At 36.3% G+C, this 25,429-nt stretch overlaps 1 protein-coding gene across 1 annotated transcript; it reads left to right on the top strand.

Moving 5' to 3' along the window:
* Nucleotides 1-4,223, top strand: LOC148865060 (multiple organellar RNA editing factor 2, chloroplastic-like). The gene is made up of 4 exons (XM_088975589.1): nucleotides 1-1,069; nucleotides 1,501-1,598; nucleotides 1,675-1,740; nucleotides 3,803-4,223. Exons 1-4 carry the CDS (start codon nucleotides 639-641, stop codon nucleotides 3,943-3,945), a joined length of 738 nt encoding a protein of 245 aa, XP_088831715.1. The 5' UTR covers nucleotides 1-638; the 3' UTR covers nucleotides 3,946-4,223.
* Nucleotides 4,224-25,429: the final 21,206 nt, after the last annotated feature.

Here is a 25,429-nt window from a genome sequence, read left to right on the forward strand (position 1 = left end):
ATTCACATCATCATTCAGGAATGGTACAATTCACTGGCTCAAAACATAGGGAAGCAACAAGTATTAACGAGTCTCAGCATTGCAAGAATCATTTATTGCATATGGGAAGCTAGAAACAATTGGATATTTGAGAATGCTACACAGTAGCCTTTAGAGGTGGTTTATACAGCAAGCAACTTCCTTTTTGGGTGCAAGCCGTCTACACAGTTATCATCTCAACACCATCACGTGCATCACAATAATCTACCCATTCTATATACTGATGGTTCTTTTAATCCAGTTGGGCATGGGCTTAAGGCCTTAGACCCACCATTTGGGCCCATATGCCAAAATGGCCCCAGGTCCCACTTCGACTGATATTTTAGGAGCCGGCGAAGATATTACAATTTGCAGTCGCGGACTCGACGCATCAATCTAATCAACTGCAGAGAAGGGAACGTAGATCCAGAAAAGATGCCGTCTGATCGCTTTGATGCACCAGTCGATGGATGTGCTCCTCTCTTTTAGGGTTTTAGTTTTTACCCCATTGACGACAATCATAAATACCTCCTAAACCCCATCAGAACCCTGAACCTCGCCTCTTCACAATCTCCTCTCTTCTCTCTATTTCGCTTCCTCACCCAGCGGCCAGTCCAGCCATGGCCACGACGGTGGCAGCAGCGCTAGCTCGAGCTATCACCTCGTCTCGCTGCTCAACATCCTCTCACTTGCTCTGCAAACGCTTATTTTCTTCTCCCACTTCTATTTCTGGAGCCCCTCCCTTGCCTGGCTTTCTCCGGGGAAGGCGTCCTTCGGTGTTGCTTTCTCACTCAGTCCGAGTTATTTCCCCCGGCGCGGTTCGGTTGAACCCTATTAGATGCAGGGTAAATCGATCTGGTGATTCGGCGTATTCGCCGCTGAACTCGGGTTCAAACTTCAGCGATAGGCCGCCAACGGAGATGGCACCGTTGTTCCCTGGCTGCGACTACGAGCACTGGCTCATCGTTATGGATAAGCCGGGTGGTGAGGGTGCCACGAAGCAGCAGATGATCGACTGCTACATCCAAACCCTAGCCAAGGTTGTTGGAAGGTAAAGAACATGAAAGAGGCCTATTGAATTAGTATGGTTGCTGAAACCATTTCTAGGGTCTGGTTTTTCATTATAAATATCGTTTGCTTTTATCTCTTGGGGGTTAATGATCTTTTGACCCCAAATCTGAAACCAGGGCTTAGGGTTTAGTTTTACATTTTAATTTTTCTTTGGGAGCTAATGATCACTTTACCGCAAAATATGCCTTTTTTATTTGGTCGCATTTCTCTTTTTTTTGTGTCTTTTGGATGTTTTGATCGGTTCTGGATATCGTTGAAGTTCCTTTGGCTTTGCATTTCTAATCAGTGCAAGCAAGTAAAATGTTGATACTCGTTCTCTGGGTTTTTAGGTGACGGTTGAAGTAAAACCTTTCCTTTTCATCTGGGTTTTGCTTTTCTAATTGTTTCTTTCTTTCTTGTGTGAAATATCAGTGAAGAGGAAGCAAAGAAGAAGATATACAACGTCTCATGCGATAGATATTTTGGTTTCGGATGTGAGATTGATGAGGAAACGTCAAATAAACTTGAAGGTTTGTGATTAAAAGCTTAACAGGTCCAATCGTATTATAGGACTGCAACATTGCTGACTTCTGTTCTCCTCCTTAGGTCTTCCTGGCGTGCTTTTTGTGCTCCCTGATTCTTACGTCGATGCAGAGAACAAGGATTACGGAGGTAAGATTAAAAATCATAGGATGACGTGACAAATTATTAATAAATTAGTGTCTATCAATGATTTTCCATGGTTTATTTTTGTTAAATCAATGCACCTACATTGAACACATTTGTGCGGTATTATTGATACACATAGAAATGTTGTGGAGAAACAAGCAAGCGTTAGTGTTTTATAGTAGCAAAGGAACACATGTTTTTGAACTATGAAACATCTCATTTAGGGCAAATTGAACGAGCTATCAGATATTGTAAGTTTATTGTTTGCTTTTCTTTGTCTGTAGGATAAGGTGAATTTAACTGCTTTTAGCTAGCCCAAATCTGGGCTATCAATATTGACATGGGATGTTGACTTGTAGCTTGTAATATGTTTATATATAATTAAAAGCACATAGAGCACATGATTGTGTTCAATCCACTATTGTAAAATGTAAGGCCTTTAGTGGGTGAAGCTTGATTTTGAATTCTAGTGGTCAGATTTCTGCCATTATGTGACGGGGGAGACATTCTTGGTAAAAGATCTCCCTTACTTGATAATGGAGCAAACCAATTATGTTTGTATATTCCACTGTAAACGTCACAAAAAAAGCTCAAAGATGTCGATGTTCTTTCCTTATGGGGGGGGTACTCCGTCAATGGGTGGTCTCATATTCCATCGCCTTGGGGAGCAGTGTCCTGCTATTACCTCTCGGGACTGGCCATGAGACATACATTCTTTTGTTATTAGCATTTAAATAGGAAAAAATTAGAGGCTGAGTGTCCTTGCCTGTCAATATTATTTTGAATAGGAAAATATTAGATGTATAGTTCACTGTTGAGTGTCTGTGGGTAGATGAAGTTTAACTGCTTTTAGCTAATAAAATCTGGGCATGGAATTGGAACTTACAGCGTGGAATATGTTCACTGTTGAGTGTCTGTGGGTAGATGAAGTTTAACTGCTTTTAGCTAATAAAATCTGGGCATGGAATTGGAACTTACAGCGTGGAATATGTTCACAATTAAGTCACATAGGGCACATGATTATGCTCAATCCACATTGGTAAAGCTCCCTTTAGCATGTGAATGCCTGCTTTTGAATTGCAATCGTCAAGTTTCTATCATTATGTGATGGGGGAGGTATTCTTTCCTTCTGGGGAAATGCTCTGTCAATGGGTGGTCTCATATTCCATTGCCCTGAGGAGCAAGCATTGGTGCCATTACCTCTTGTTACTATCCATGACGCATGCATGCTTTTGTTAGTAGTATTTACATAGGAAAAACAATGAATGTTGGGCATCTTTTCCCCGTCCATCTGCAGATTGATTATGGTGTGTGACACTTGGTATTCTGCTGAGTTCTTCCCTCATCTAATGCTATAGTTCATGGCAGATTGATTATGGTGTGTGACACTTGGTATTCTGTTGAGTTCTTCCCTCATCTAATGCTATAGTTCATGGCCATGAAACACCTGATGGTCATTTCCAACTACAAGATTCTTGTTTCATAAACATGAATTAGTGAAAATGTGGAAAAGCTACATAACATGTTCAGTCCATCTTGGCAAAGCATGAGAGCCCATACAGGGATATGAGTCGCTTTGAATGCTAATGGACTCACATCAAGTGTCTCTCTTAACTGTTCTAGGCTTCTCATGCTCAATGGAGTCGCAGATCAGTGGAGATGAAACACTCAAATAGATTTGTAGCTTTCAAATGACTATTATGGGTGCAAATGTAATTAATTATATGCAGCTAATGTTGCAGTAGTCCATCTTGGCAAAGAAAAAGAGAGCCTTTCCAAGGGCAATGAATAGCTTTGAATGCTAATGGACTTAAGTCAAAACTTCTCTCTAACTGTTCTTGGCTTCTCATTTGCAACTGGAGCTGCAGATCAGTGGAGATGAAACATGACATTTAGCTAATATGTAAAAATAAGACATAAATTAATTGTGGCTGAAGTGATATAAGAGCTTGGTTCAGCATCTTTCTCGGTCTCAATTTGTTTGAATGTTTTCCCAATATTCTACTGTCAAATGTCAATGCTACCATCCTGAGTTTGTTACCCTTACTTTTTTATTCATTTGCAGCTGAACTGTTTGTGAACGGAGAGATCGTGCAAAGATCCCCGGAGAGACAGAGAAGGGTGGAGCCAGTGCCCCAGAGAGCTCAAGACAGACCCAGATACAATGATAGAACCAGATATGTGAGGCGTAGGGAAAACCAACGCTAAATGCATATAGTTATATTGTATGGGTAGCACGTGGGCAGGAAAACGAAATTGATCCACCTATGCGTTGCATGACTTCATCTGCATCATCTCATTGGCCATCTGAGCTTCATTGATATTACAGCGCCAGGGGACTATGATGTATCAAAGTAGAATTTGCTTTGCATATAATGGTGTAGATTTCTTTGTATTGACAAACGAAGCTTTGTGCTGTATTATAACGATTATGGGTTTGCTGCTTTTGATTTGAAGTCAATTAACATTATTTGGCTCAAAGCAAAGACCGTCTTCCTACTCGTTCTTTTGCTCATTTTATAATCTCAATCTGGGCGAGAATGATAGAGGGAGAGTATTGAACCAAACATGGTCTAATCGCACTTGAAAGTTGAAACAGTATATCTGCCATCAAGTCATAACATCCCACAAAGGCAACTACCGAGTTCACTTTTCTGGACAATAGCCCTTCGAGTAATAAAAGGGGGGTATCTCTCATAGTCAATCCCAAAGTGTCTGGGTCTACAGCAATCGACCATGAATTCTTTGTTGGTAACAATCTCACGCATAATAATTTAATAGGACTCCCCACTCCTTAGTCCATGAATGTGGTGGGATTGGGACTAACAATTATCCTTACCTTTTGGGGTCTAATGTATCCCATACCCTTGTTTAAGAAGTGAAAACTGATTCCATTTCATTAAAACCAGAAAAAAGATACATCTGAGACAGGCATAGAAACAACATTAAAAAACAAACCTACTACAAAAGGGAAGAAAACTACTACAGACTCACAAAATGCTAAATCCAAGTTCACTACATTAGAAAGACAAGGACTTGCAAAACTAGATTCAAATTCTCCAGAGAAACCATATCTGGCTGTGGTATGCGTTGCTTGGTTTGTTTTCCTCGGGCAGAATTGAACTCTAAAAATTCTTTTGGTGGTAATTTCTTGAATATCCTTACAACAAAAGAGGACATCCGGATCTTCACAACCATCAACATCATTTAGCAATCTAACTAAATATTCACATTCTAATTCAAAAACAAGGTCTGATTTGTTCGTATTATCTACAACAACAACTGCCTTTAGGAGGGTTTGAGCTTCTTATTCAGAGGTGACAAAGCTTTTGTTTGCCCAAAGCCCACACACCATCAATACCCTAAATGATCTTTGATAATGAAGCCAAAAAACATCCTTTTTGCTCGGGCTAGCTTCGGAAGCTCTTTCTGATCTTTGTTGCCAGAGATATCTCTTCACTGTTGACCTGCAACTAAGAGAGATGACTACAAAAGGGTTTTTTTTTCCAATTTACCCATCTTACTTTTTCTTCTCCTCCTTAACTCCCTACCAGAAAGATTTTTAGCTTTTTGTCAAAGAATTACAGATGTTCTTTGGGAGAAGGAAACAAGACATACAATAGGTTGGTATTGCAGTCAGGACAGACTTCATTAGGACCTCTTCTCCTGCTTGAGATAGCAGAGATCCCCTCCAACATTTGGCTTTGTTTGATACTCTCTCCGAAAGATGTTCAAAAATTTAGTTCTTTTTTCTATTTACAAGAGGATGAAATCCCAAATAAATAGAAGGCTTTTCTACTTTTTTTAACTTCAATCACTTTTGAAACCATCTTTTTTAACTTGGGGTGTATGTTTTTGCTATAGAAAACTTTAGATTTTTGGTAATTCACCTATTACTCGGAGGCTCTTTCAAAGAGGGAGATGGCTTCTAGCAGGGGGTCTCCTTGCCTTAATCCTCTTTGAGGGTAAATTCTTCTTGATGGGGAGCCATTTACTAAGAGATGATAGGTAATTGTGGATACATGCTTCATGATCCAAGAAATGAATTTATTACCAAAATCCATCTTCTACATGGTTAACTTCAGAAAATCCCATTCAACTCTATCATAAGCTTTATTCATATCCAACTTAATTGCCATGAAACCATTTTTTGCTTTTGTATGAGCCATATAATGCATTACTTCATGAGCAATTAAGATGTTATCAAAAATGGCTCTCCTAGGGATTAAGGCACTCTAGTTTTTTAAGATGATATCGTTTAAAATTGGCTTCATTCTTTTTACTAAAATTTTTGCAATTATCTTGTAAACAGTATTACACAGACTAATTGGCTTGAATTGTGAAGCATCTTCTGGATTTTTTATTTATGGAATTAGGGCTATGAATGTTGAATTGAGGTTTTTGGTCATTTCTCCTGAGTTAAAGAAACATTGAACATCTCTTACTACATTCTTCTTCACAGTCTCCCAAAAAAATTGAAAAAAAGAGGTTGCTGGTCATGGGGCTTTCCTGGGAGCCATTTGGAACAAGGCTTCCTTGATCTCCTCATCTGAGACATCAATTTCTAGGTTTTCATTGTATGTTTCATTTATTATTGTTTGGATGCATTGCAGAGCCATCTCCATATCTGTAGGAGAAGATGATGTATAAAATTTTTGGAAATGGTTTTCCATGATATTTTGGATATTTTCTTGCCCCTCTATCCACTCTCCAGTTTCATTTTTTCAGTTTCAAGATTCTATTTTTTGCTCTCCTCTTAATTGTTTGATTATGGAAAAATCTTGTATTTCTATCCCCAAACTTAAGCCAGTTAACCCTAGCTTTTTGAGCCCACATGATTTCTTCCCTTCTTATCCATTCATCTATTTGCTTTTCAATTTGATTAACTTTTCTTGATCATAATTTGACCCCTTCATCTAGTTCTAGTAGAGAACCTTCATTTCCACAGAGGGAGTTGTTTTGGGTCAACTCCCGCAAGCCCTACATTTTCCAAGAAACCTAAGCCAACACAATCAAAGTAAATTTAGTGTCTTTTGAATTTTTGAATTTTCTTTTTCTCTGCTCTTAGATTTGCATTTTCTTTCGTGTACAAAGTGAAAAAAAATAGAGCCTTAGTAACTCCAACTCTATTTCCCTTGCCTCCAATTCTACTGAGTTTGTAACTTTTTCCCTTTTCTTGACTTTTCAAATGATTTTTAAAAATTATTCTCCACAATGTGCTCATTCTTTGACTGTATTTTACTTCTGTACATATACATTTATTTCTTAATGTGCATTTAAGGTTTGGGCACCATTTATGTATTTCAGATTTTTTCTTTTTTGATTTTTTTCTCCCCCTTTTCTTTGTTTGGTGGATCCAATCACCTAGCTTGGGATTTAACATGAAGTCTACTGTGCTAGGAAAAACATTGGTTTTCTTATTACTATCTATTGATAGATCATTAGATTAGTAAAGAAGTGAAGCAGATTTGAAATCTTGGGTTCAACATACCTGTTTGCAGTTTGCCGGCCAGATCCAACTTGTGGTGGCTGGTGTTTGTTGCTCGATATCACACTTAAAGAAACTAAGAATCTCACCTTCTATGCCATCTAGCCCTTGTCCCTCTTCCTCTTGGCCTCTCTTCCTTCATTTGGCTTGTTCTTGTGCATCTTCTTCCTGACTCAGAGTTCTCCCCCTCTTTTCTCTACTGATTTCAGCGAGAAGCAGAACCTCTTTTTCATTAACTCTTATCTGGTGATGCGGGTTTGGGTCCAGGTTTGAGTCTAGCTTTGAGTTTGGGTTTGTGTCCAGGTTTGAGTCCATATTCAATTCCGGTTTTGGGTCTAGGGATGGCTCCAGGTTTGAGTTCGGGTTTGAGTCTGGGTTTAGGAATAGGTACTTTAGGTTAGGTTGCCCGCCCATACCCAGCTCTTCATCACTCCACTTTTCTTCTCCTTGATCAGAGCGGCTGTCTGCACCTGTAACCTCTTCAGTATGCACAATAAATTCTGAGGATGCCTCTAGCTCATCCTCTGCTATCTTCCTGGAAATGGAAAGATTTTCTTCTCCCTTATATTCGAAATCCTTTCTCTCACCTTCCATATCTGGTATGACTTGTAGTGTCAAGCACGATTTTCCTATTTTGTGTGGTTCAATACTCAACTCTAGTTGGTCTTTTCTAACTAAGTAACCCGGAAAAGTAAGGTTTGTGCGGTTGGGGATGGTTTTGCTTCCATCCATGCCACCTGCTCTCTATTCAGACTTCTTCACCAAAAAAAAAACTAGCTGAAGATAGGACAACATTGAAGCTCCGGTGTGTTTCCTCCATGATTGTCAGTCCAACTTCTGTGTCGTGCTCTTCAGGGAAGAGCTTCCTTCTCACCGGAGTTCTGATAAGTTCTTTACATTCTACTCTTTTTGCTCTATCCTCCAGGGCTTCTCTTCTTCATTCGTCCATACCTTCCAAACTGGTCTCGACAGATTCTTTTCTTTGTTTTATCTCAGTTCTCCTCCCATTTCTAGACTCTTCTCTCAGGGTCTAAAACTCTGATTTCTTTCTCCCCTATTCTTTCTTCTTCTTCTTCTTCTCAAGATTCAGGAATCTATCATCTTCTTCTCCAACTCCAACTCTCAGCCATGGCCCGTATCCAATCAAAGCTTTGGAGGAGTCCAAGCTTTGTTCCTTCATTCTTGCAATTAGATTTTCTATTTGTTTGCTATTATCTGTAGCCTCCACGCATGCTTTTTCCAGATGCCCAAGCACTCCACATTTGTAACAGAAAATCGGCAGGTTCTCATACTAAAAGAAGAACTAGCTTTCTTTTCCATCCTCTAAGGTTCCCTTTGCCCCTACTGCTAATGGTTTTCTAATGTCTATTCTCACTCTCACTCTCAAGCCCCTATTCCATTCTTCCTTCTTTTTCTTTCTTCTATCTTCTTCAGAGTTCATTTCTAAAACTTCCCCTGTTGTTTGCGCCAGTAGAGCTCCTGTTTCCTTTGTTCTGTACCCCATTGGAATATTCAATATTCTCACCCACACATCCATAGATTCATTTCACTTATGAGGGTAAGATATAATCAACATATTCCTTCAATATGAGAGGGTACTCTTTCACTACCCACGGTTCATCTCTCAGCACATGCTTCCTATCCGTTTCTCTAGTAAAAAAGATCTAAAGTAGATTTTCAGTAGCTCTTTCGATATGCAACTCTCCTTTAACCCACCACCACATGTCCTTGATTTGCTCTATGACTCCTGATACATTAAGTGGTTTATCCGATATTACCTTTGCATAGAGACCCAATCTCTTCTCAGAGTTCTTGATTAATACTCTTGGTTGCTCCTCCTCCTTTCCTGCTTTGGTGATCTCCATTGACTACTCCTCTCTATTCGATCCACAGAAAAACCAGCAAACACAACTACTAAGAATGATCACTTCTCTCTTGTAGAGAGTTAATCAGCAACTCTCTATCAGAGCACTATAAAGTTCCTTCCCACTCCAAAAAAAACACGAAATGTTTAAGAATGTTATTGGATTTTAACAGTATGATGATGATTTCTTCTCATTGTTCAAATAAATAAGGGTAGTTTGGGGATTTACAATGAGAATATGTTTTGAGGTTAACTAGCAGAACATTCACAAAGGGGTCTTTTTCTCCTCATGAGAAAACGTATGATATTCCTAATGCATGGCTGTTAACGGGTGTCTTAGAACACCCATAATTCCACATCTCCCTAGCTCGATTTCCCCTCTTGGCTCTTGCATCTTGAGTTTTCTCTCCCCTTCCCTTCTAGCTCTTTTTTCTCTGACCACCTACCTTGCCTCATCAAGTGAACGAACTTGTCAATCAGAATCGAAAACAATCACCTTCAGAGTTTCTCGTAGAAAAAAACAAAAGGGAGAAATCACAAGCTTCTTGCTTCTAGATATAATGAACAAAAGGATTTTATTAGCTCTTTTTTTTTGTTTTGGCTGCCAGATTTTATTTATCCCTCACAAATTCACTGTTTTTCATATGTTTGGGTCTCACATAATGTTTAGAGATAGTATATCTTGATCAAGGCCTATGATATATCTTGTAAATTTCAATACCTCATTTTTCCTTTCAATTCTTTTTTGAAAAAAAAAATTGTTAAGACCGCAAAAATGGTTCTAATTCGACGAGGAGGCATTTGCCCCTTTCCTTAATTCATGACTAAGGGTCCATTTGGTTTGCAGGAATAGGGGTCTGGAATAGGAATCAGAATGGGCTATTCCTATTCCAACTGTTTGGTTGGGCGGAATCGGGATCCCATTCCCATTTCTGCTGGAATGGCATTCCCCCATTTGAGGGAATGGCCATTCCGTGCCTCTCCCTTGGGAATGAAATCTCATTCTTGCTAATTTTAATTCCCATTCCCATTCCTGTCTGAACCAAACAGACTATGGGAATGGACCGTTCCGATTCCAGAGGATTTTGATTTTGATTTCAATTCTGACTATGAACCAAACAGACCCTAAGTAAATCACCTTGCTTGTGTTGTTCAAACAACAAAAACCATTATAATTTGGGAGTTCACATTTGCAGTGGTTGGAAAGAAAGACACTCAAGCAAAGTGGCAGGGGAGAGAAATGGGGAGGGGAACAACTTGAGGGAGAGGTGAAATTAAAAGTGTTTTATTTTATTTTATTTTATTCTTTGAGTCCAAGTGCCCATTAATCACATGGACTCCGTTAAGTTGAAGAAATTTGGGAGGAGACGATGTCACCATTTTTCTTTTGCCCTCATCTTCCCAACACAGGCCTGCCCCACATCGAATGATTGAAATCAAGGTTTTTAAAACCGACCCGGAGAACAAACCAGTTAGGGGTCCAGTTCCCGGGTTGAGCGGTTGGCCTGCTCTAACAAAAAATAAAAAGAAAATGGTCAAAACAGTTTGAACGGTTCGAACGGTTAACCGCCCAGGTCAGCGGTTTGCTGACCAAAATCAACGGTTTTTGGAGAAAATCCAGTTTTGGGGAAAAACAAAACCGGTAACCTGGCCGATTTTCAGTTTTTCCGGTCCGACCATCTGGTCCATTCCAATTTTGAAAACCATGATTGAAATATGATGCATTCAGGTTGGGCTTGGGCTCAAGTTGGTCAATGAGCCCACTCTAAAATTTGACATGTATATATAGTGGGGCCCGTGCAATGCATGGGAAACTGATATCTAATTATTTTCTATTGTTAGTTTTTAATAAATTTTTTGTTATTATTTTTCTTTTATTTTTTCTTTTCTTTTTTGATAACTCGTGGGGTGCACGTGTGTTGCACGTGTATGTTTATCATATTATTGCTAAAAGAATATATTTGAATTATTATAAACTAATTTTCAAATTTCAAGTATGAAAAATAATACACAAATAATAATGGATTATGGGATCTACTTTGTCCAAGCTGCTGATGAACTATTATGACCTGTCAGTTGTTGTCTTCCTTCATGTGGGACTTGTAGCACTAGAGGGAGAGGTAGAAGAGGTAGAGGCAGAAGTAATTAGGTCCACTAGTTTTTTTTCATGTTTTAGGGGGTGCTTTGGGCCTTGTAGTAGGATATCCGATGTCTTTGTGTTTGGGTGCTGCCTTTGTTAGGTCTTGTTCTTGTGATCTCATCCCTGTTCAAAGTTTCTTTTGTTGGAATGGCTTGTGGGATCTGCTTTGTCTCTGCTTTATGCTTTTCATACATGTTTTGTATACTTTGTTTTCTTTTCTAATAAATTTATATTTCAACAACAACAAAAATAACAACAACTCAATTCTTCATCAATTTATAAACCAACTCTAGCTTATAATCAAACAATTAAGATTATAAGCTAATCATTAGGATGGGGACCAAGCTAAACTAAACTAAACCAAACAATTATGATTGAAGATGTGAAAATTTACTCAATTTGATAAACTAATCATAATTTGACATGGTTTGCATGATTAGACGAAAAAAATATGATTGAAGATATAAAAAAAATCCAATGATTGTTCATAGCAAAAAATACCCAATGCAGTCAATTTTAAAGCTCATTAACTACTAAGGCCAAGTTTGGGAGTGCTTAATAATAAGTGTTTATTTGAATAAGAACTTATTTTGGGCCAGGACCATACCATTAAGCACTTATTAAAATTTGGGAAATAAGCTTGAAACAAATGCTTATTGAAGTAGCCTAAAATTTCAAAATTTTAAAGCGCTTATACAATAAACACTTTTTCAATTTTTTTTATTACAAAATTGTCCCTAGTTAGATTTCAAAATGCCACTTATGCCTTTCAATCGTCCAAAAACATAGGGTTAGGCTCTTTGACACTTTCTTCTCCATTGTCTTTTCCAACCAATGGTAGAACTGCAACTCAACCAATTAACCAGGTAAGGTATCCCCTCTTTTCCTTTTTTTTTCTCATTTTTTCATTCTCGAACGATCAAGTTGACTGATTTCAGTAGTTCCATTGTGACCCAAAATGATTAACTAAGCACTTATTCTTAGGACCTTTAAACTAAATTGGTCTAAAATTGAAGAATTGCTAGTGCATCTTTTTGTTTTGCCAAGCCTACATCGACAACTTGAAATCTATCATTGAATCAACATATCATAATCCTCAATCATGATATCCAACTCATGTTCTGAACAAAACACCATCCTCCTATCCTCCTAAAATAGTACAAAACTTCAGAGAAATTGTTAAGAAATTGAAAATCCTTACTAACACCCTAAAAAATGCCATAAGAAAAACATTATTTTGTTATCCATTAATTTGATAATTTATAATTATGCCAATTCCAATAATTACCATTATTTAAAATAATTTTCAAAAATTTTCTTATTAGAAATTACGAAAAATGATTTAAATTTTGTTATTCAAAACAATTATTGATAACTATTTTTTATTCAATAATTTTGTAATTACATGATAATAATGAGAATTATTAAATAATAATAGTAATTACAATATTTTCAAAAATGATAGTTACATAATAATAACAATTATAATTATCCCATAGAAATTATTGATAATTTCAACTTTATTGGAAATTATTGATAATTCAATAATAATAATAATAACAATGATTTTTAAAATCACTTTTGTTATTCAATAATTTTTATAGATTTTTTTTATTTGATGATTTTTTATTTCAGAAATTTGAGTAATTACAGTAATTTTGTTATTTAATAATTTGATAATTTCAATACTATTGAGGTTATTAATAGTAAAAATTATAGATAATTATTTTTAATAATGACTAATAAATTGATAATAACAACTACTGAAATTATCATCATTATGAAATTGTCAAATTATTGAATAAACAAACTAATTATCAGTAATTATTACTGAATTATCAATACTTTTCAATATTTTTGTAATAATTGTAAATCATTTGTTAGCACTTCAATGTTTAAACGTCATTTTCAAGGGAGGTTTTTACTATATTTTCCTCATAAAACCACGACCAGTGGGGAATTTGTCCATCCTAACAAATTCTTGGTGACGATTTCTACAAAGAGAGTTCAGATTTGAGGAAAGGGTTGAGATAGAAGCCAAAAGGTTTTTGAACTCTAGGTTGAAAGCTTTACCTTTGTGTTTATTTCTTTAACAAAGAAAATTTTTAGAGAATTTTCATTTTAGCAGGTTGTAGGTTACTCTAACTCAGCACTCGGTAACATGTCAAAATATAATTGGACTCGAACCTGGAAATATAATTGTACACACTTCCCAATACAAAGGGCAGCTGATTCAAAAAAGGGAAAACCTGGAAATATAAAACTAAGATGTCTTAACAATTTTAACCATTTTAAGAGGGTAATCCTGGAAATACAAAATCAGGGTGTGTTGACGATTCATCTGTTTCTTCATTTTTGTAAATGGAGATTAAGAATATAACTTTTATTTTCTTGTTTTTGATTAATTTAATTTTGTCTTTTTCATCAATAATATTTGATTTTATTTCTCCTAATTTTTTGTTTTAGTTTTTGTAAGTTTTCTATTATTAATTTTACATATTGTTTTTGTGTTAATACTTTTCTATTATTTTACGCAACCAATAACAAATAAATAGTAGCAAATAAATATTGTTTTTGTGTTAATTTTTAGTTCATATCTAAGCATGGGCTTACTTTTGAATCATGAGTGCCTACACTACTAAGATCTTCAATGATTGGTCAATGAGAAAATAACAGTAACTTCTCTTTTGCATGATCAAACATAGGGGTGGCAAATGGGTGGGGTGGGTTATCTTGGGTGTGGGTTGAGTATCAATCCAAAAATAAAATAAAATAAAATAAAGATGGTGAAGGAAATTGGGTAGAGGGGGATGACAAAATTTATACAGTCCTAATGGACCATTTTGGAGACATTTACAAATCTACAAACCCCAGACACTTGGGCAGAATTGTGGAAGCATGTACCAACTCTATTACAAAAGAAATGAGATCTAGTCTAGAAAGAGATGTAAATGAGGAAGAGATAGAAGCCGCTTTATTTCAAATGGAGCCCAGGAAAGCTCCGGGGCCAAATGGTCTTCCTAATTTCTTCTACCAAAAATATTGGGGAATAGTTAAGGAAGATGTAATCAATGCGGTAAAAATTTTTTTCCAATCCGGGCATCTATTAAGAGAATTGAACTCTACCTACATTACCCTAGTCCCTAAGGTAAAGAACCTAGAGTGTGCAACCCATCTTAGACTATTAGCCTCTGTAATACAACCTATAAGGTCATTGCAAAAGCATTGGTAACTAGGTTGAAGCCCTATCTTGACTCAATCATCAGCCCAGATCAGTATGCTTTCATCCCAGGAAGGGTGATAAATGACAACATCCTCATTGCCCATGAACTAATCCACATGAAAACATGTAAAAGTTCCAAAGGCACGATGGCTCTTAAACTTGACATGAGCAAGGCTTATGACAGGTCGGAGTGGGGTTTTATTCAGAGGATCCTCCTAAAATTGGGTTTTGGTCCAAGGTAGGTCTGATGGGTGATGGAGTGTGTATCCACAGTATCTTACCAGATACTAGTCAATGGTACTCCTATAAGAAAAATATTCCCAAAAAGAGGGATCAACCAAGGGGATCATTTATCTCCTTATCTCTTCGTCATGTGTTCTGAAGTTTTTTCGACAAACTTAAATGGGCTGATCCAAAACTCTTTAATCTCAAGTATAAGATTAAATGCTCACTGCCCCATCATTTCTCACCTATTTTTTGCAGATTAGAGTTATATATTCACAACAACCTCCCTTCAGGAAGGAGCCCATGTGGTGGAAGTCATTCAAAGATATGAAAAGGCATCTGGTTAACAGGTGAATTTTACTAAGTTTGAAATCTTTTTTAGCTCCAGAACCCACCCCAAATTCAAGAGAATCATCACTAAGAGCCTCAAAGTCAAGCTGGTAAGGAGCCCATCCAAATATCTTGGACTATCTACCTCTTTTAGTAGAACCAAAGCAAATATTTTTTCTCAATTGGTAGAGATAGCTTAGAGCAAAATGAATGCTTGGAATGAGAAGTACCTAAGCCAAGCAGGGAAGGAGATTTTGTTGAAATTCGTGGTAACAGCTATCTCAGCTTACGCTAAATCATGCTTTCTAATCCCAAAAAAAAATTATGGAGAGTTAAATAAACTCCAAAGAACCTTCTGGTGGGGCAAGAATGAAAGTAATAGAAATAAAATTCATTGGGTGGATTGGGACACAATTACAAGAAACAAACTTGATGGAGGGTTAGGCTTTAGGGATCCATGTTGTTTTAACCTTGCTCTCCTAGCAAAGCTTGTATGGAGAATCGCTTCAGCTGAAAATAGCTTGTGGGCCCAAATAATAAAAGGGAAATACATCAAAAGTAAAAATTTCCTAAGGGATGGTTTCCCCTCCTCAGGCTCCTGGGGTTGGAAAAGTATCCTAGCTAGAAGGAAGATTATCCAAAAATGAGTTGTGTGGCTAGTGAACAAAGGCAATAACCTCTCAATTTGGGGTGACAGTTGGCTTCCACAGGTAGATGGCTTCAAGCTAATGGGGCCAGGCTCTCCTACCTTGGTAAGTGAACTGATTGACAATAATAGCAGAGCATGGAAAGAATATTTAGTAAAGGAGTTGGTAGGGGATTTCTATGCAAGCAAAATTCTAAATTTGAATCTGGCAAGAGGGGAGTGGGAGGATGTGCTAGCCTAGACTCCAGACTCGAAAGGAAGATTTACAGTTAGGTCAACCTACTATGTAGCAAAACATCTTACTGAATCAGATAATGCTGATATTGGTCAGCCCCCCAACTGTACCCTTTGGAAATCCATATGGAAAATCCCTGTGGAACTCAAAGTCAAAACTTTCCTATGGAAATGTAGTAGAGATGCAATTCCTGTTAGAACCCTCCTAGCAAAGAGACAGGTAGTAAATAATGATACATGTGAAATCTGTGGTGCAACAACAGAAACTGTCTTCCATACCCTTTGCTAGTGTGAACTATCTAAGAGAACTTGGTTAGGTAGTGTTTTAAATGCTCAGATGGACACCTACCCTTTTGATATAATTTTTAAAAATTGGCTCCAAAGCTGGCTTCAATCTTGTGCTCAAGTGAAGGAGGATGCTCTCTTCTTCAAAATATTGCCTATATATTGTGGTTCTTATGGAAAGTAAGAAACTCTTCTCTTTTTTACAACACTAAGAACTCTCCAAATTTGGTTTTGATGGATGTACACAGGCAATTGCAGCTCATGATAGGGACTTCGAAGAATTACTCAGGAGGTACAAATGTATCTGAAACTACAGAAGCACCAGTTCTTTTTTGGCAACCTCCTCCGACAGGACAAGTGAAAGTTAATGTTCATGGAGGGTTTATTTATCAAAAAAAAAAGTTCATGGAGGGTTCAAATACAACAATAAGGGGACTTTTGGAGCAGTGATTAGAGATTTGAATGGTGTTGTTTTGGCAGCATGTTTTGGTCCTATTCTTGTAGCATCAACTCTCCAAGCAGAGGCCATAGCTATGAGACAAGGCTTGGATCTAGTTAGACTCTCAGGTTTTTCCAACTGTGTGGTGGAATCTGATTGTAAAGAACTTCTCTCGGCTGTCAGTAAAAAGGGTCTCCCTAGACCAGAAGAGGTCTCTTCTCTCCTAAAAGGCATTGATAGTGCAATGGGTTTTTTGAATGTTTCTTTTTCCTCTGCTAGCAAGAATGGTAATGGGTTAGCCCATACCCTAGCGCAGAGAGGTGTGCAGGGTCGAGGTTTATTTCTATTTGATTGCCCGGAGTGTCTCACTTAACAGGATTTGAGCCTGCATAGTTTGCTACTGTTTTTTGTTTTTGTTTTATTGCTCTGTTTTGTTTGTCTGTTGTTGTTCTATGTTTGTTTCCAAACTATGGTTTTCTTTGTTTGAAATGAAGTACTCATTTTTTCCTACCCCCCTCCTCCCCCACCCCCAAAAAAAAAGAAAAACATTTGCCACCCATATTTATTGATGTTAGTGGGTCACAACCCACCATGACCTTTACCCACCCTCACCCAAACTCTGACATCTTTTTTTTTTTCTTTCTATTACAAATGCATTAAACATAGAAATATCAATTAAGTAAACATAAAAATGATAAAAAAAATATTTTTCAAATGAAAATGCAGAAAATAATAAACATATCTCATGCAAAATATAAAAAAAAATTATAAAAAATAGAAATTTTAAATGAAAGTTATCATTTCACATAAAAACAGAAAATTGTAAAAAGAAAAACACAAAAATTGCAGAAGAATTCAAAAAATACAAAAATGCATAAATTTAGAAAATATAAAATATAAAAAAACAAGAATTTTAGAAAAACCAATGAAATTATAAAAAAAAATATAGAAAAAACACAAATAAATGTAAATAAATAAGTAAATATAGGAAAATGTATAAACTTCAAAAAATAGAAATTATGAACATTTAGAAAAACTATAAAACTCAAAGAAAATACAAAATTTTTGGAAATACAAAAAAAAAGAAAAATATAAAAAATGTAGGAAAAAACAAAAATTATAACAAAGCAAAAAAGGAAAATAAATAACAAAAATACTAGAAAGCCAAAGTAAAAAATGTAGGAAGATAACAAAAACCGATAGTTTTTTTTTTAATACAAGAAAATAAAACGTAAAAATGTAGGATATTTTATTGAAAGTAGTTTCCATCATTTTTTTAAATTAATAGAAATTTTCAAAAAATATAGAAGAAATATAAGATTTTTTTTGAGAAAATATATTACATGCGATGGATTTCTTTTGCAAACCCAGATCCGTCACAATGAACACAAATATAGATTTAAACTAGATCTGGTGTGATCTCTTTGATTTGTGTTTGTGTGAACTTGGGTTTTTCCATGGCAGAAACCTCTTCGATTTGTGTTTGCGAACCCATATCTAAGTTGTACCATGGCGAAAAACTCTCTGATCCGTCTGCATTGATCTGGGTTCTACCATGGCGGAAACCCCTTCGATTTGTGTATGTGAACTCAGATATGGGTTCTACCATGGGGGAAACCTCTCCGATTTGTGTTTGCGAACCTAGATCTCTTAGATTTGGGTTTTACCATGTTGGAAAGAGCAGAGATGTCATTATTAAATGACCATGTGGCAACCATAAAGTGAAATGCTTAAGTCCACCCTTGGGATATGCTAGGTTTACAAGAAACCAAATCATCCAAATCTCCCTTTACGAGTCTCATTCACCACTTGAATATTCTACGATGTAACCTTATGACTAGATAATAAAGAATATCAAGAATGCCTCTAATAAAAATTTTTGCTTTATTAATCAAAGAAACTATATAAAGATACAAAATGGCTTTAAATGAGTACATGGGAATGATATTTCCGAGGAAAATACATAACAAACTTGATTTAGTTAAGTTATCTCACAAATACCAAACGAGATGACACTCCTATGGAATTACATACATGTAAAATTATCACACGATGAAGGAGAACCTTTATATTAAATGTAGTCTACACCATGATATCCACATCTTAATGCTATTCATAGGATTATTAGATATCTTTATGGTATCATAGGCCATGGTTTATTCTTTTCCTATTATGCTTCACTTCAATTTCAGGTATATTTAAATGCTAATTATAATTAGGCAGCGTGTCTTGATACCCATCATTCTACTACAACAAGATAGTGCCCGTTTCTTGATGATTCTCTAATCTCCTAGACATGCAAGAAGTAGACTATTGTGCCTAAAAGCCCATCTTTGGGAGTGCTTATTTTGGTGGGGATCGTACCATTAAGCATTTTTTAGTGTTTGAGAAATAAGCCTGAAATAAGTGTTTATTTTTTAAGCTCAAACTTTCAGTTTTTTTATGAAGTGCTCATATAATAAGAACGCACTCAAATTTTTCTCCCATAATTCCCCGGTGAATTTTAGAATACCAGTTATAACCCTTTTACGAAAACAATTTTACAAAGGCACTTTTATAAAATTTCTTTTATGAAAGTAAAATATTTTTACGAAAGTACTTTTACAAAAGCATTTTTTGTAAAAGTACTTTTACATGAAAACATTTTTTTACAAAAGTACTTTTATGAATAAAAGTGCTTTTATCGAAGTACTTTTATGAAAACACTTTTGTAAAAGTACTAAAAGTACTTTGATAAAAACACTTCTATCAAGTACTTTTATTCATTCACTTTGGATTGAATATTTTGAAAATTTGGAAGAAAATTAAGGACAAAAGAGTCACAAATGCTTAGTTAAGTGCATAGTGGAGAAAAAAACCACCACACACCCAATATAAAATAAATGCTTATTTTTTAAAATAAGCAGTTGAAAAAGTTGGGTGTCAAATGCAAATAAGTGCTTATTCGAATAAGCACTTATTTTTAACATAAACACTCCCAAACATGGCCTAAATCATCAATAAAAGTAAAGTATCACACAATCTTTGTTACTTGCAAAGAGATTATTTGATTGAGGGGTCTTCTTTAGGAACTACAATTGCTTATATTTGCTCCCACACCATTATATGCAGGTAACATGAATGCCATCCGAATTGCTTTCAATCCCATCTTCTATGAGCGCATCAAAGACATTAAGGTTGATTGTTATTTCATTCTTGACTAGTTCATTGTAGGGACAATGATGAACTTACAATTTATCTATATTTTATGAGGTTTTTGCATGAAATTTTATGATGGTTTAATTAAATTTTGCCCTATTTTAGCTTGATTGCAAGAAAGATTTCAGGGGGAGCTAAATCAACAAAAAGAAGGCAAAAGCAAGAAAAGAAAACCCAAAATTTATCAAGTTCAGCCCGGCCCAGCCATGAGAGCAAGAGAATTTCATTCGGCCCAAGAAGAGCAAGTGAAACTCTTTGGAAAATCCAAGGGAAGAAGCCTACCAAGAAGGAAATTTCGGCCCAGCCCATTTTTAGCCCAAATAACAGCCTAGAGTGTAGCCCACTTGAGCTCAAAAGCAAGCTAAGTTGTAGCCCAAATAGCAGCCCAAAGGGAGCTAGGGGCGGCAACTCCTAGATGTTTCTTGAAGAGAAGGAGGGAGCACTCTAGAAGGTTCATGAGGGGTGTAATACACCCCATTCTAGAGGCTTCAAGAAGGGGCAAGAGCCCCTTTGAAAAACTATATAAGGAGGCCTCTAGGAGGGGAGAAAGTTGTTCAATTGCTTGAGAGGAAGGCTCTCCCACTCTTAGAGGTTCGGCCACCTTGAGAGAAGAGAAGAGAAGAAGGCTAGGCGCAAGGAAGAAGAAGAAGAAGGGCTGAAAGAAGTTCAAGACAAGCAAGCTAGAAGAAGAAGGTGAGTTCGAATTGAGGGTTTGTGATTCAAAGATCTTTTGTAATAAATCATTTGTAGTTTCATTCTCTTTTGATTTGAATTCAGTTTCTTTGTTATATTTTCTTTCTTCTTTCTCCTTGTTTCCATTCTTCCTTGATGTATTTCAGCTTGTAAAATTTCAGTTCAGCAATCTAATTCTTTTTTATTCATTCAAATGGTCATGAATTATACTTGAAGTTTCTTGAATAAGGGTGTTATTGTAGAGTAATTCGGCCAACTAACCTTCAAAACTCAGCTCAGATCTGAGATTGCAAGATCTGAATTGCTTGAAAGAGAATTCAGATCTGCAAATTTCAGATTGGGTGAATTAATCTACAGCTTGGAATTCCTAGAGTGCTTGAGCGAGACTCTAGGAATTCAGATCTACTATTCAAGAACTGAATTGAGTGCAAGGTTAGAGATAACTTGCACAATTCAGTTGGTGATCAATTCAGATTTGAATTGATGCCTTAGAAGTGTTTGAAGAAATACATGCATGGGGATTAGATTCTTGCTAGAGATAGAAGAACCGTCACTCATGCATAGGATGAACATGCGCTTGAGAAAGGCTGTTCATGACCTTGGGGTTTCACCAAACCAAGGCTCAATCATGATTCATTCGAATGATCCAAATTGATAGATTGCTGAATTCTGAGATTGACATTTACTGCTTACTCTTCTAACCTGATTTGAAGGCAATTGGGCCAATGATTTAGATAGATTTTAATTTAGGATTTCTTAGCTTTCATTAGAGTTTTGATTTATTTGTTGATCAGATAAGAAGTGTTCAATTTAGTATTGGTAATTGTTTCCTAAATTCTCGTGGGAACGATACTTCACTCACTACTTTATTACTTGAACGGCTAGTGCACTTGCTAGTGTCACAATGAGCAATACATCAGACAATTACTCTTCTGAATGTTTCATCAAAGTTGCAACTTGTTGGCATCTTCACCAAAGCCATAACTCGTTTATGCCATGAGTTCCTTGTAAGCAAACTAATGCAGTATCCACATTAGTTCGAGAGGGAGTGTAGATAGTCCTAAGTAGCTTGTATGCATAGAATGCATCTCTTATTTAATTTCTTGTTCCCTTAGCAGGCCCTCCTAATAAGGGCATTTATGTAACTGCATATGTTTTTCCCATCGCAATAAAACTTTGCTCTTTGGGCTGCTTTTGGAAACGATGCAAATGGAGTGTAAATCACGGTTCAGGGTAAATTTGCACTCTAATTCACTTTTGCCTGTGTTTGGAAACATTACATTTATGCATTGACAAATGATAGACCAATGCATATTTACATTGATAATAAGATGTAAGTGCTAAACTAATCCAACTTTGCAATTTATATGAACCGTTTTACACTCTACATATTTGTGTTCACATTTATTTGCATTGTTTCCAAATGCAGCCTTAAGTTGAGTTTGGAAGGAGTACAAATGCAAAATCTTATATTTTGTATGTATTTACTCTGTACATATTTGCATTTGTACTCTTTCCAAACTGAGCCTTAAGGGTGGGGGCATTCATTCAAATACACCCCCTTAGTGCTCTCTTGTTCTTTTTCTCTTTCAAATACACCCCCTAGAGAAGGTAAAACCTACAAAAGCCAAAACACATAGGAATAAGGAAATTAACAAAAGAAAGACTATTTTGTCATCATGAAATCCATTTAACATTTCTCAAACTCAATTCATTAATAAGCGCTCAACAAAGTTCATCTTGAGAATACCTTGAGAATGATTTGTGCCTTAACAATTGTTATTTCATGATTTTGATATTTGTTGATATCAACCCATGGAATTACAAATGGGCACTTTAGTAAATTTACTTGTATTAACCACCCTATTGAGAGTCTAGATATATCTCTTCCCAACAAAACACCGTATGAGACTTGTGGATATTGATCATGTGGAAGTGGTTTTTTGTTTGGACTTGAGGGAAGGAGATCTCCAACTCTAAGGCTATCAATGGGTCAGTTGTGATTTAGGACAACTTGTACTAGTTCCAAACAAACCATAGACCTAGAAGTGTCTCGATTAATAATCGGGATAATTGAGTCTTACCTGATAGACTTGATTGTGCTAACATATACAATTTTTTTATGTAGATAATAATTTGAAATTGGGAAAATTCCATATTAGTACCGTGTATTTTAGGGGTTGTTGCAAATTAGTACAAAAACTTCAAAACATGCCACTATAGTACATGGACTTTGAAAACTATCATTTTAGTCCAAAATCATTAATGGACGTTAAATGGCATGTAAAGTGACATAAACACCCTTTGGACATCATCTAATTTTCTTTACAATACCCTCTTGAAGTTCATGTGAAATCCTACTTGCAAAACAATTATCAACTTAGAGGGTCTAGTCAGTTTAGATTACCACCATGAAAGATAACCGCAGAATAGGACCAGATAATTTCAATAGGAGGATCAACCCTATGTTTGGTAACAATGCATTTATGCATTGACAAATGACAGAAAACACATTTTCTGATGCGTGTTTGCATCAATAATGAGATGTAGAAGTACATCAATAAAAAATAAGTAAATTTGCATTCAAGTGGGCTTTTGATTAAAAAAAGGCATATTATATACTATATTGGGATTCATATTTGCATCCATTGCATCTGAAATCATGTTTGGTAAGAAGGTAAATTTGTCAATGCAAAACTAGCCCAACTTTGTATTTGCATGAACCATTTTACACTCTATATATTTGCATTCACACTCTATTTTCATCATTTCCAAACACAACCTAACTTGAAATAGTCGAAAGAAAACTGAACCAAAACCAGAAACGTCAGAAATGCCTTCTTGACATGCATATAAGAACCGTCTACCGACTCTTTTAACATGATTTCATCATTATGGCCAATTAGAGGACCGAAATTCGATGATTTCCTACCGCTAAAAAATTACACAACAACTGCATATATGTCAAAAATTTACAATAATTCAGCATAAATAAAAAAACTTGGATTGAAAATCTTTTGAAGGTGATTTAGATTAGATGGTTTTCAAACAGGTCAAAAACAACTATGCACACAAACCCCTAGTGTTTTGGTTTGAATGGAGAGAGAGTGGAGGGGAGAGGCTCAGGTCTGAGTAGAATTGAAAAGCTCTGGAGGCATCGGAATTGCTTGATCCCAAAGCAACTTCTAGGAAGCGTGAACTTTCGGCTATGTTTGGTTTGAAGGAAAAGGTAGGGAAAGGAAGGGAAACATAGGAAAACCTATACAACGTTTGTAAAGGTTTCCCTACATTTTCCTTCCTTTCCCTACTTTTTCCTTCAAACCAAACACAGCCTTCATGTTTAGTTAGAGGGTCCACGCTCACACCTCATAGAGGGTAGATATGTATCCTGTACCGTTCATTGTTAAGTGGTTTCTATCCCTTCCATTTACACTTTCATTTGTTGCTTGCATTGTCTCTTGCCCTATTTTCTTGTTTTCAAAGCTTTGTGGTCCGGTTTGTTGCTCTGTTTTCTGTTAGTTGTCTGCCAACTTTGCTTCTTCATGAGCTTGCTTTCAAAGCAAGGGTTCGTTGATATGATTGGAGTTGATTATAGTGAAGGGGCAATTAACCTTGCTCAAAGCTATTGATTTGGGACTATTATTCGTTATTGTATTCTTCAAAAGGGTAATTTTGAAATGTTATAAATCATATTTGATATCAGATAATTGATGCTAGATACTAAATTAGTAGATTTTGGGAGTTGAGGTATTATAGTGGCATGTTTTGAAGTTTGGCGTAAGTTTGAAACAGATGTAAAACATCATTGGTGTAAAAGTACATTGATGACATTTTACATCGAAACGTAAAAAGTGACCATTTGAGTTTCAAAAAGTGTGAAGAGAAAAGCGTAGTGTTTTACATCGATTATCAATGTAAAACTCTACTTTAGATGAAGTTTTACATCAACGTAAAACTCCACTCCATCTAAATGCCAACAAAATCGAACATGAGTGGAATTTTACATTGATCTTGATGTACACTCCTTCCAAATGCTGTCAAAACCGAACCGGCATAAATATTTGCATCGATCTTGATTTATACCGCTTTCAAATGCAACCTTGTGTACTAACTTGTGACAAGCCCTAAAGTACAGGGTACCAATATGGAATTTTTCCTTTAAATTTTGATTTTTGATAATGTAACCTCAGGCTCCGTTTGGATTGTGGGAAGGGAAAAGATGGGATGGGATAGGATGGGATGGGATGGGAAAGTGTAAAAATGTACACTTCCATTGTTTGGTTTTAGATATGGGAAAAAATGGGAAAATCACTGTGACGAAGAAGAGAGGAGAGAGAGAGAGGAAGGGGAGGTAGCAGATCTGGGTTCAAAAGGGGAGGTAGCAGAAGAAGAAGAAAGAGAAGTCGTCGCCGCCGCTCACACCATTTCACTCACAGTCATCTTTATCTACTCAACGACTATGTGATTTAAAAATAAATAAAAATGGTTTTTGGTTTCTGTATTTACATTCTCTATATCAATTTCTCTAATTCTCTCTCTCTCTACCTGTCGTTCTCCCCCAATCTCTCTCATCCTCTTTCTTGGTTGATATCTCCTTCTCCCTTAATTTCTAATGGTGCGCGATCTGGAATCTCCTAGCTGGAAGATTACTTGGACACTAGTCGCATAGCAAGCTGAACCAAACTGCAAGACAAAGGATCAGAGAACCCAAGGTGGCTAACCCGGCGAGATCGCTTTGATGCTTAAGTTAGTATTGTACTCTGGTTGTGAGCTGAAAGCTTGAATGCAAGTAGGCTAGTGTGTTAGACAATTTTGTATGCCCTTAGCTTCAATCCGATTTGATGTACTTTTGATATTTAGTGTAAATAAATAAAGTGCATGTTTGATTCATGTTGTTTGGTTTAATTCTGTGTAAGACCCTAAAATT

This window comes from Nelumbo lutea, chromosome 3 (assembly GCF_056320005.1).
Source record: "Nelumbo lutea isolate HS-2025 chromosome 3, American lotus-T2T, whole genome shotgun sequence".
NCBI classification, from domain to species: Eukaryota; Viridiplantae; Streptophyta; class Magnoliopsida; order Proteales; family Nelumbonaceae; genus Nelumbo; species Nelumbo lutea.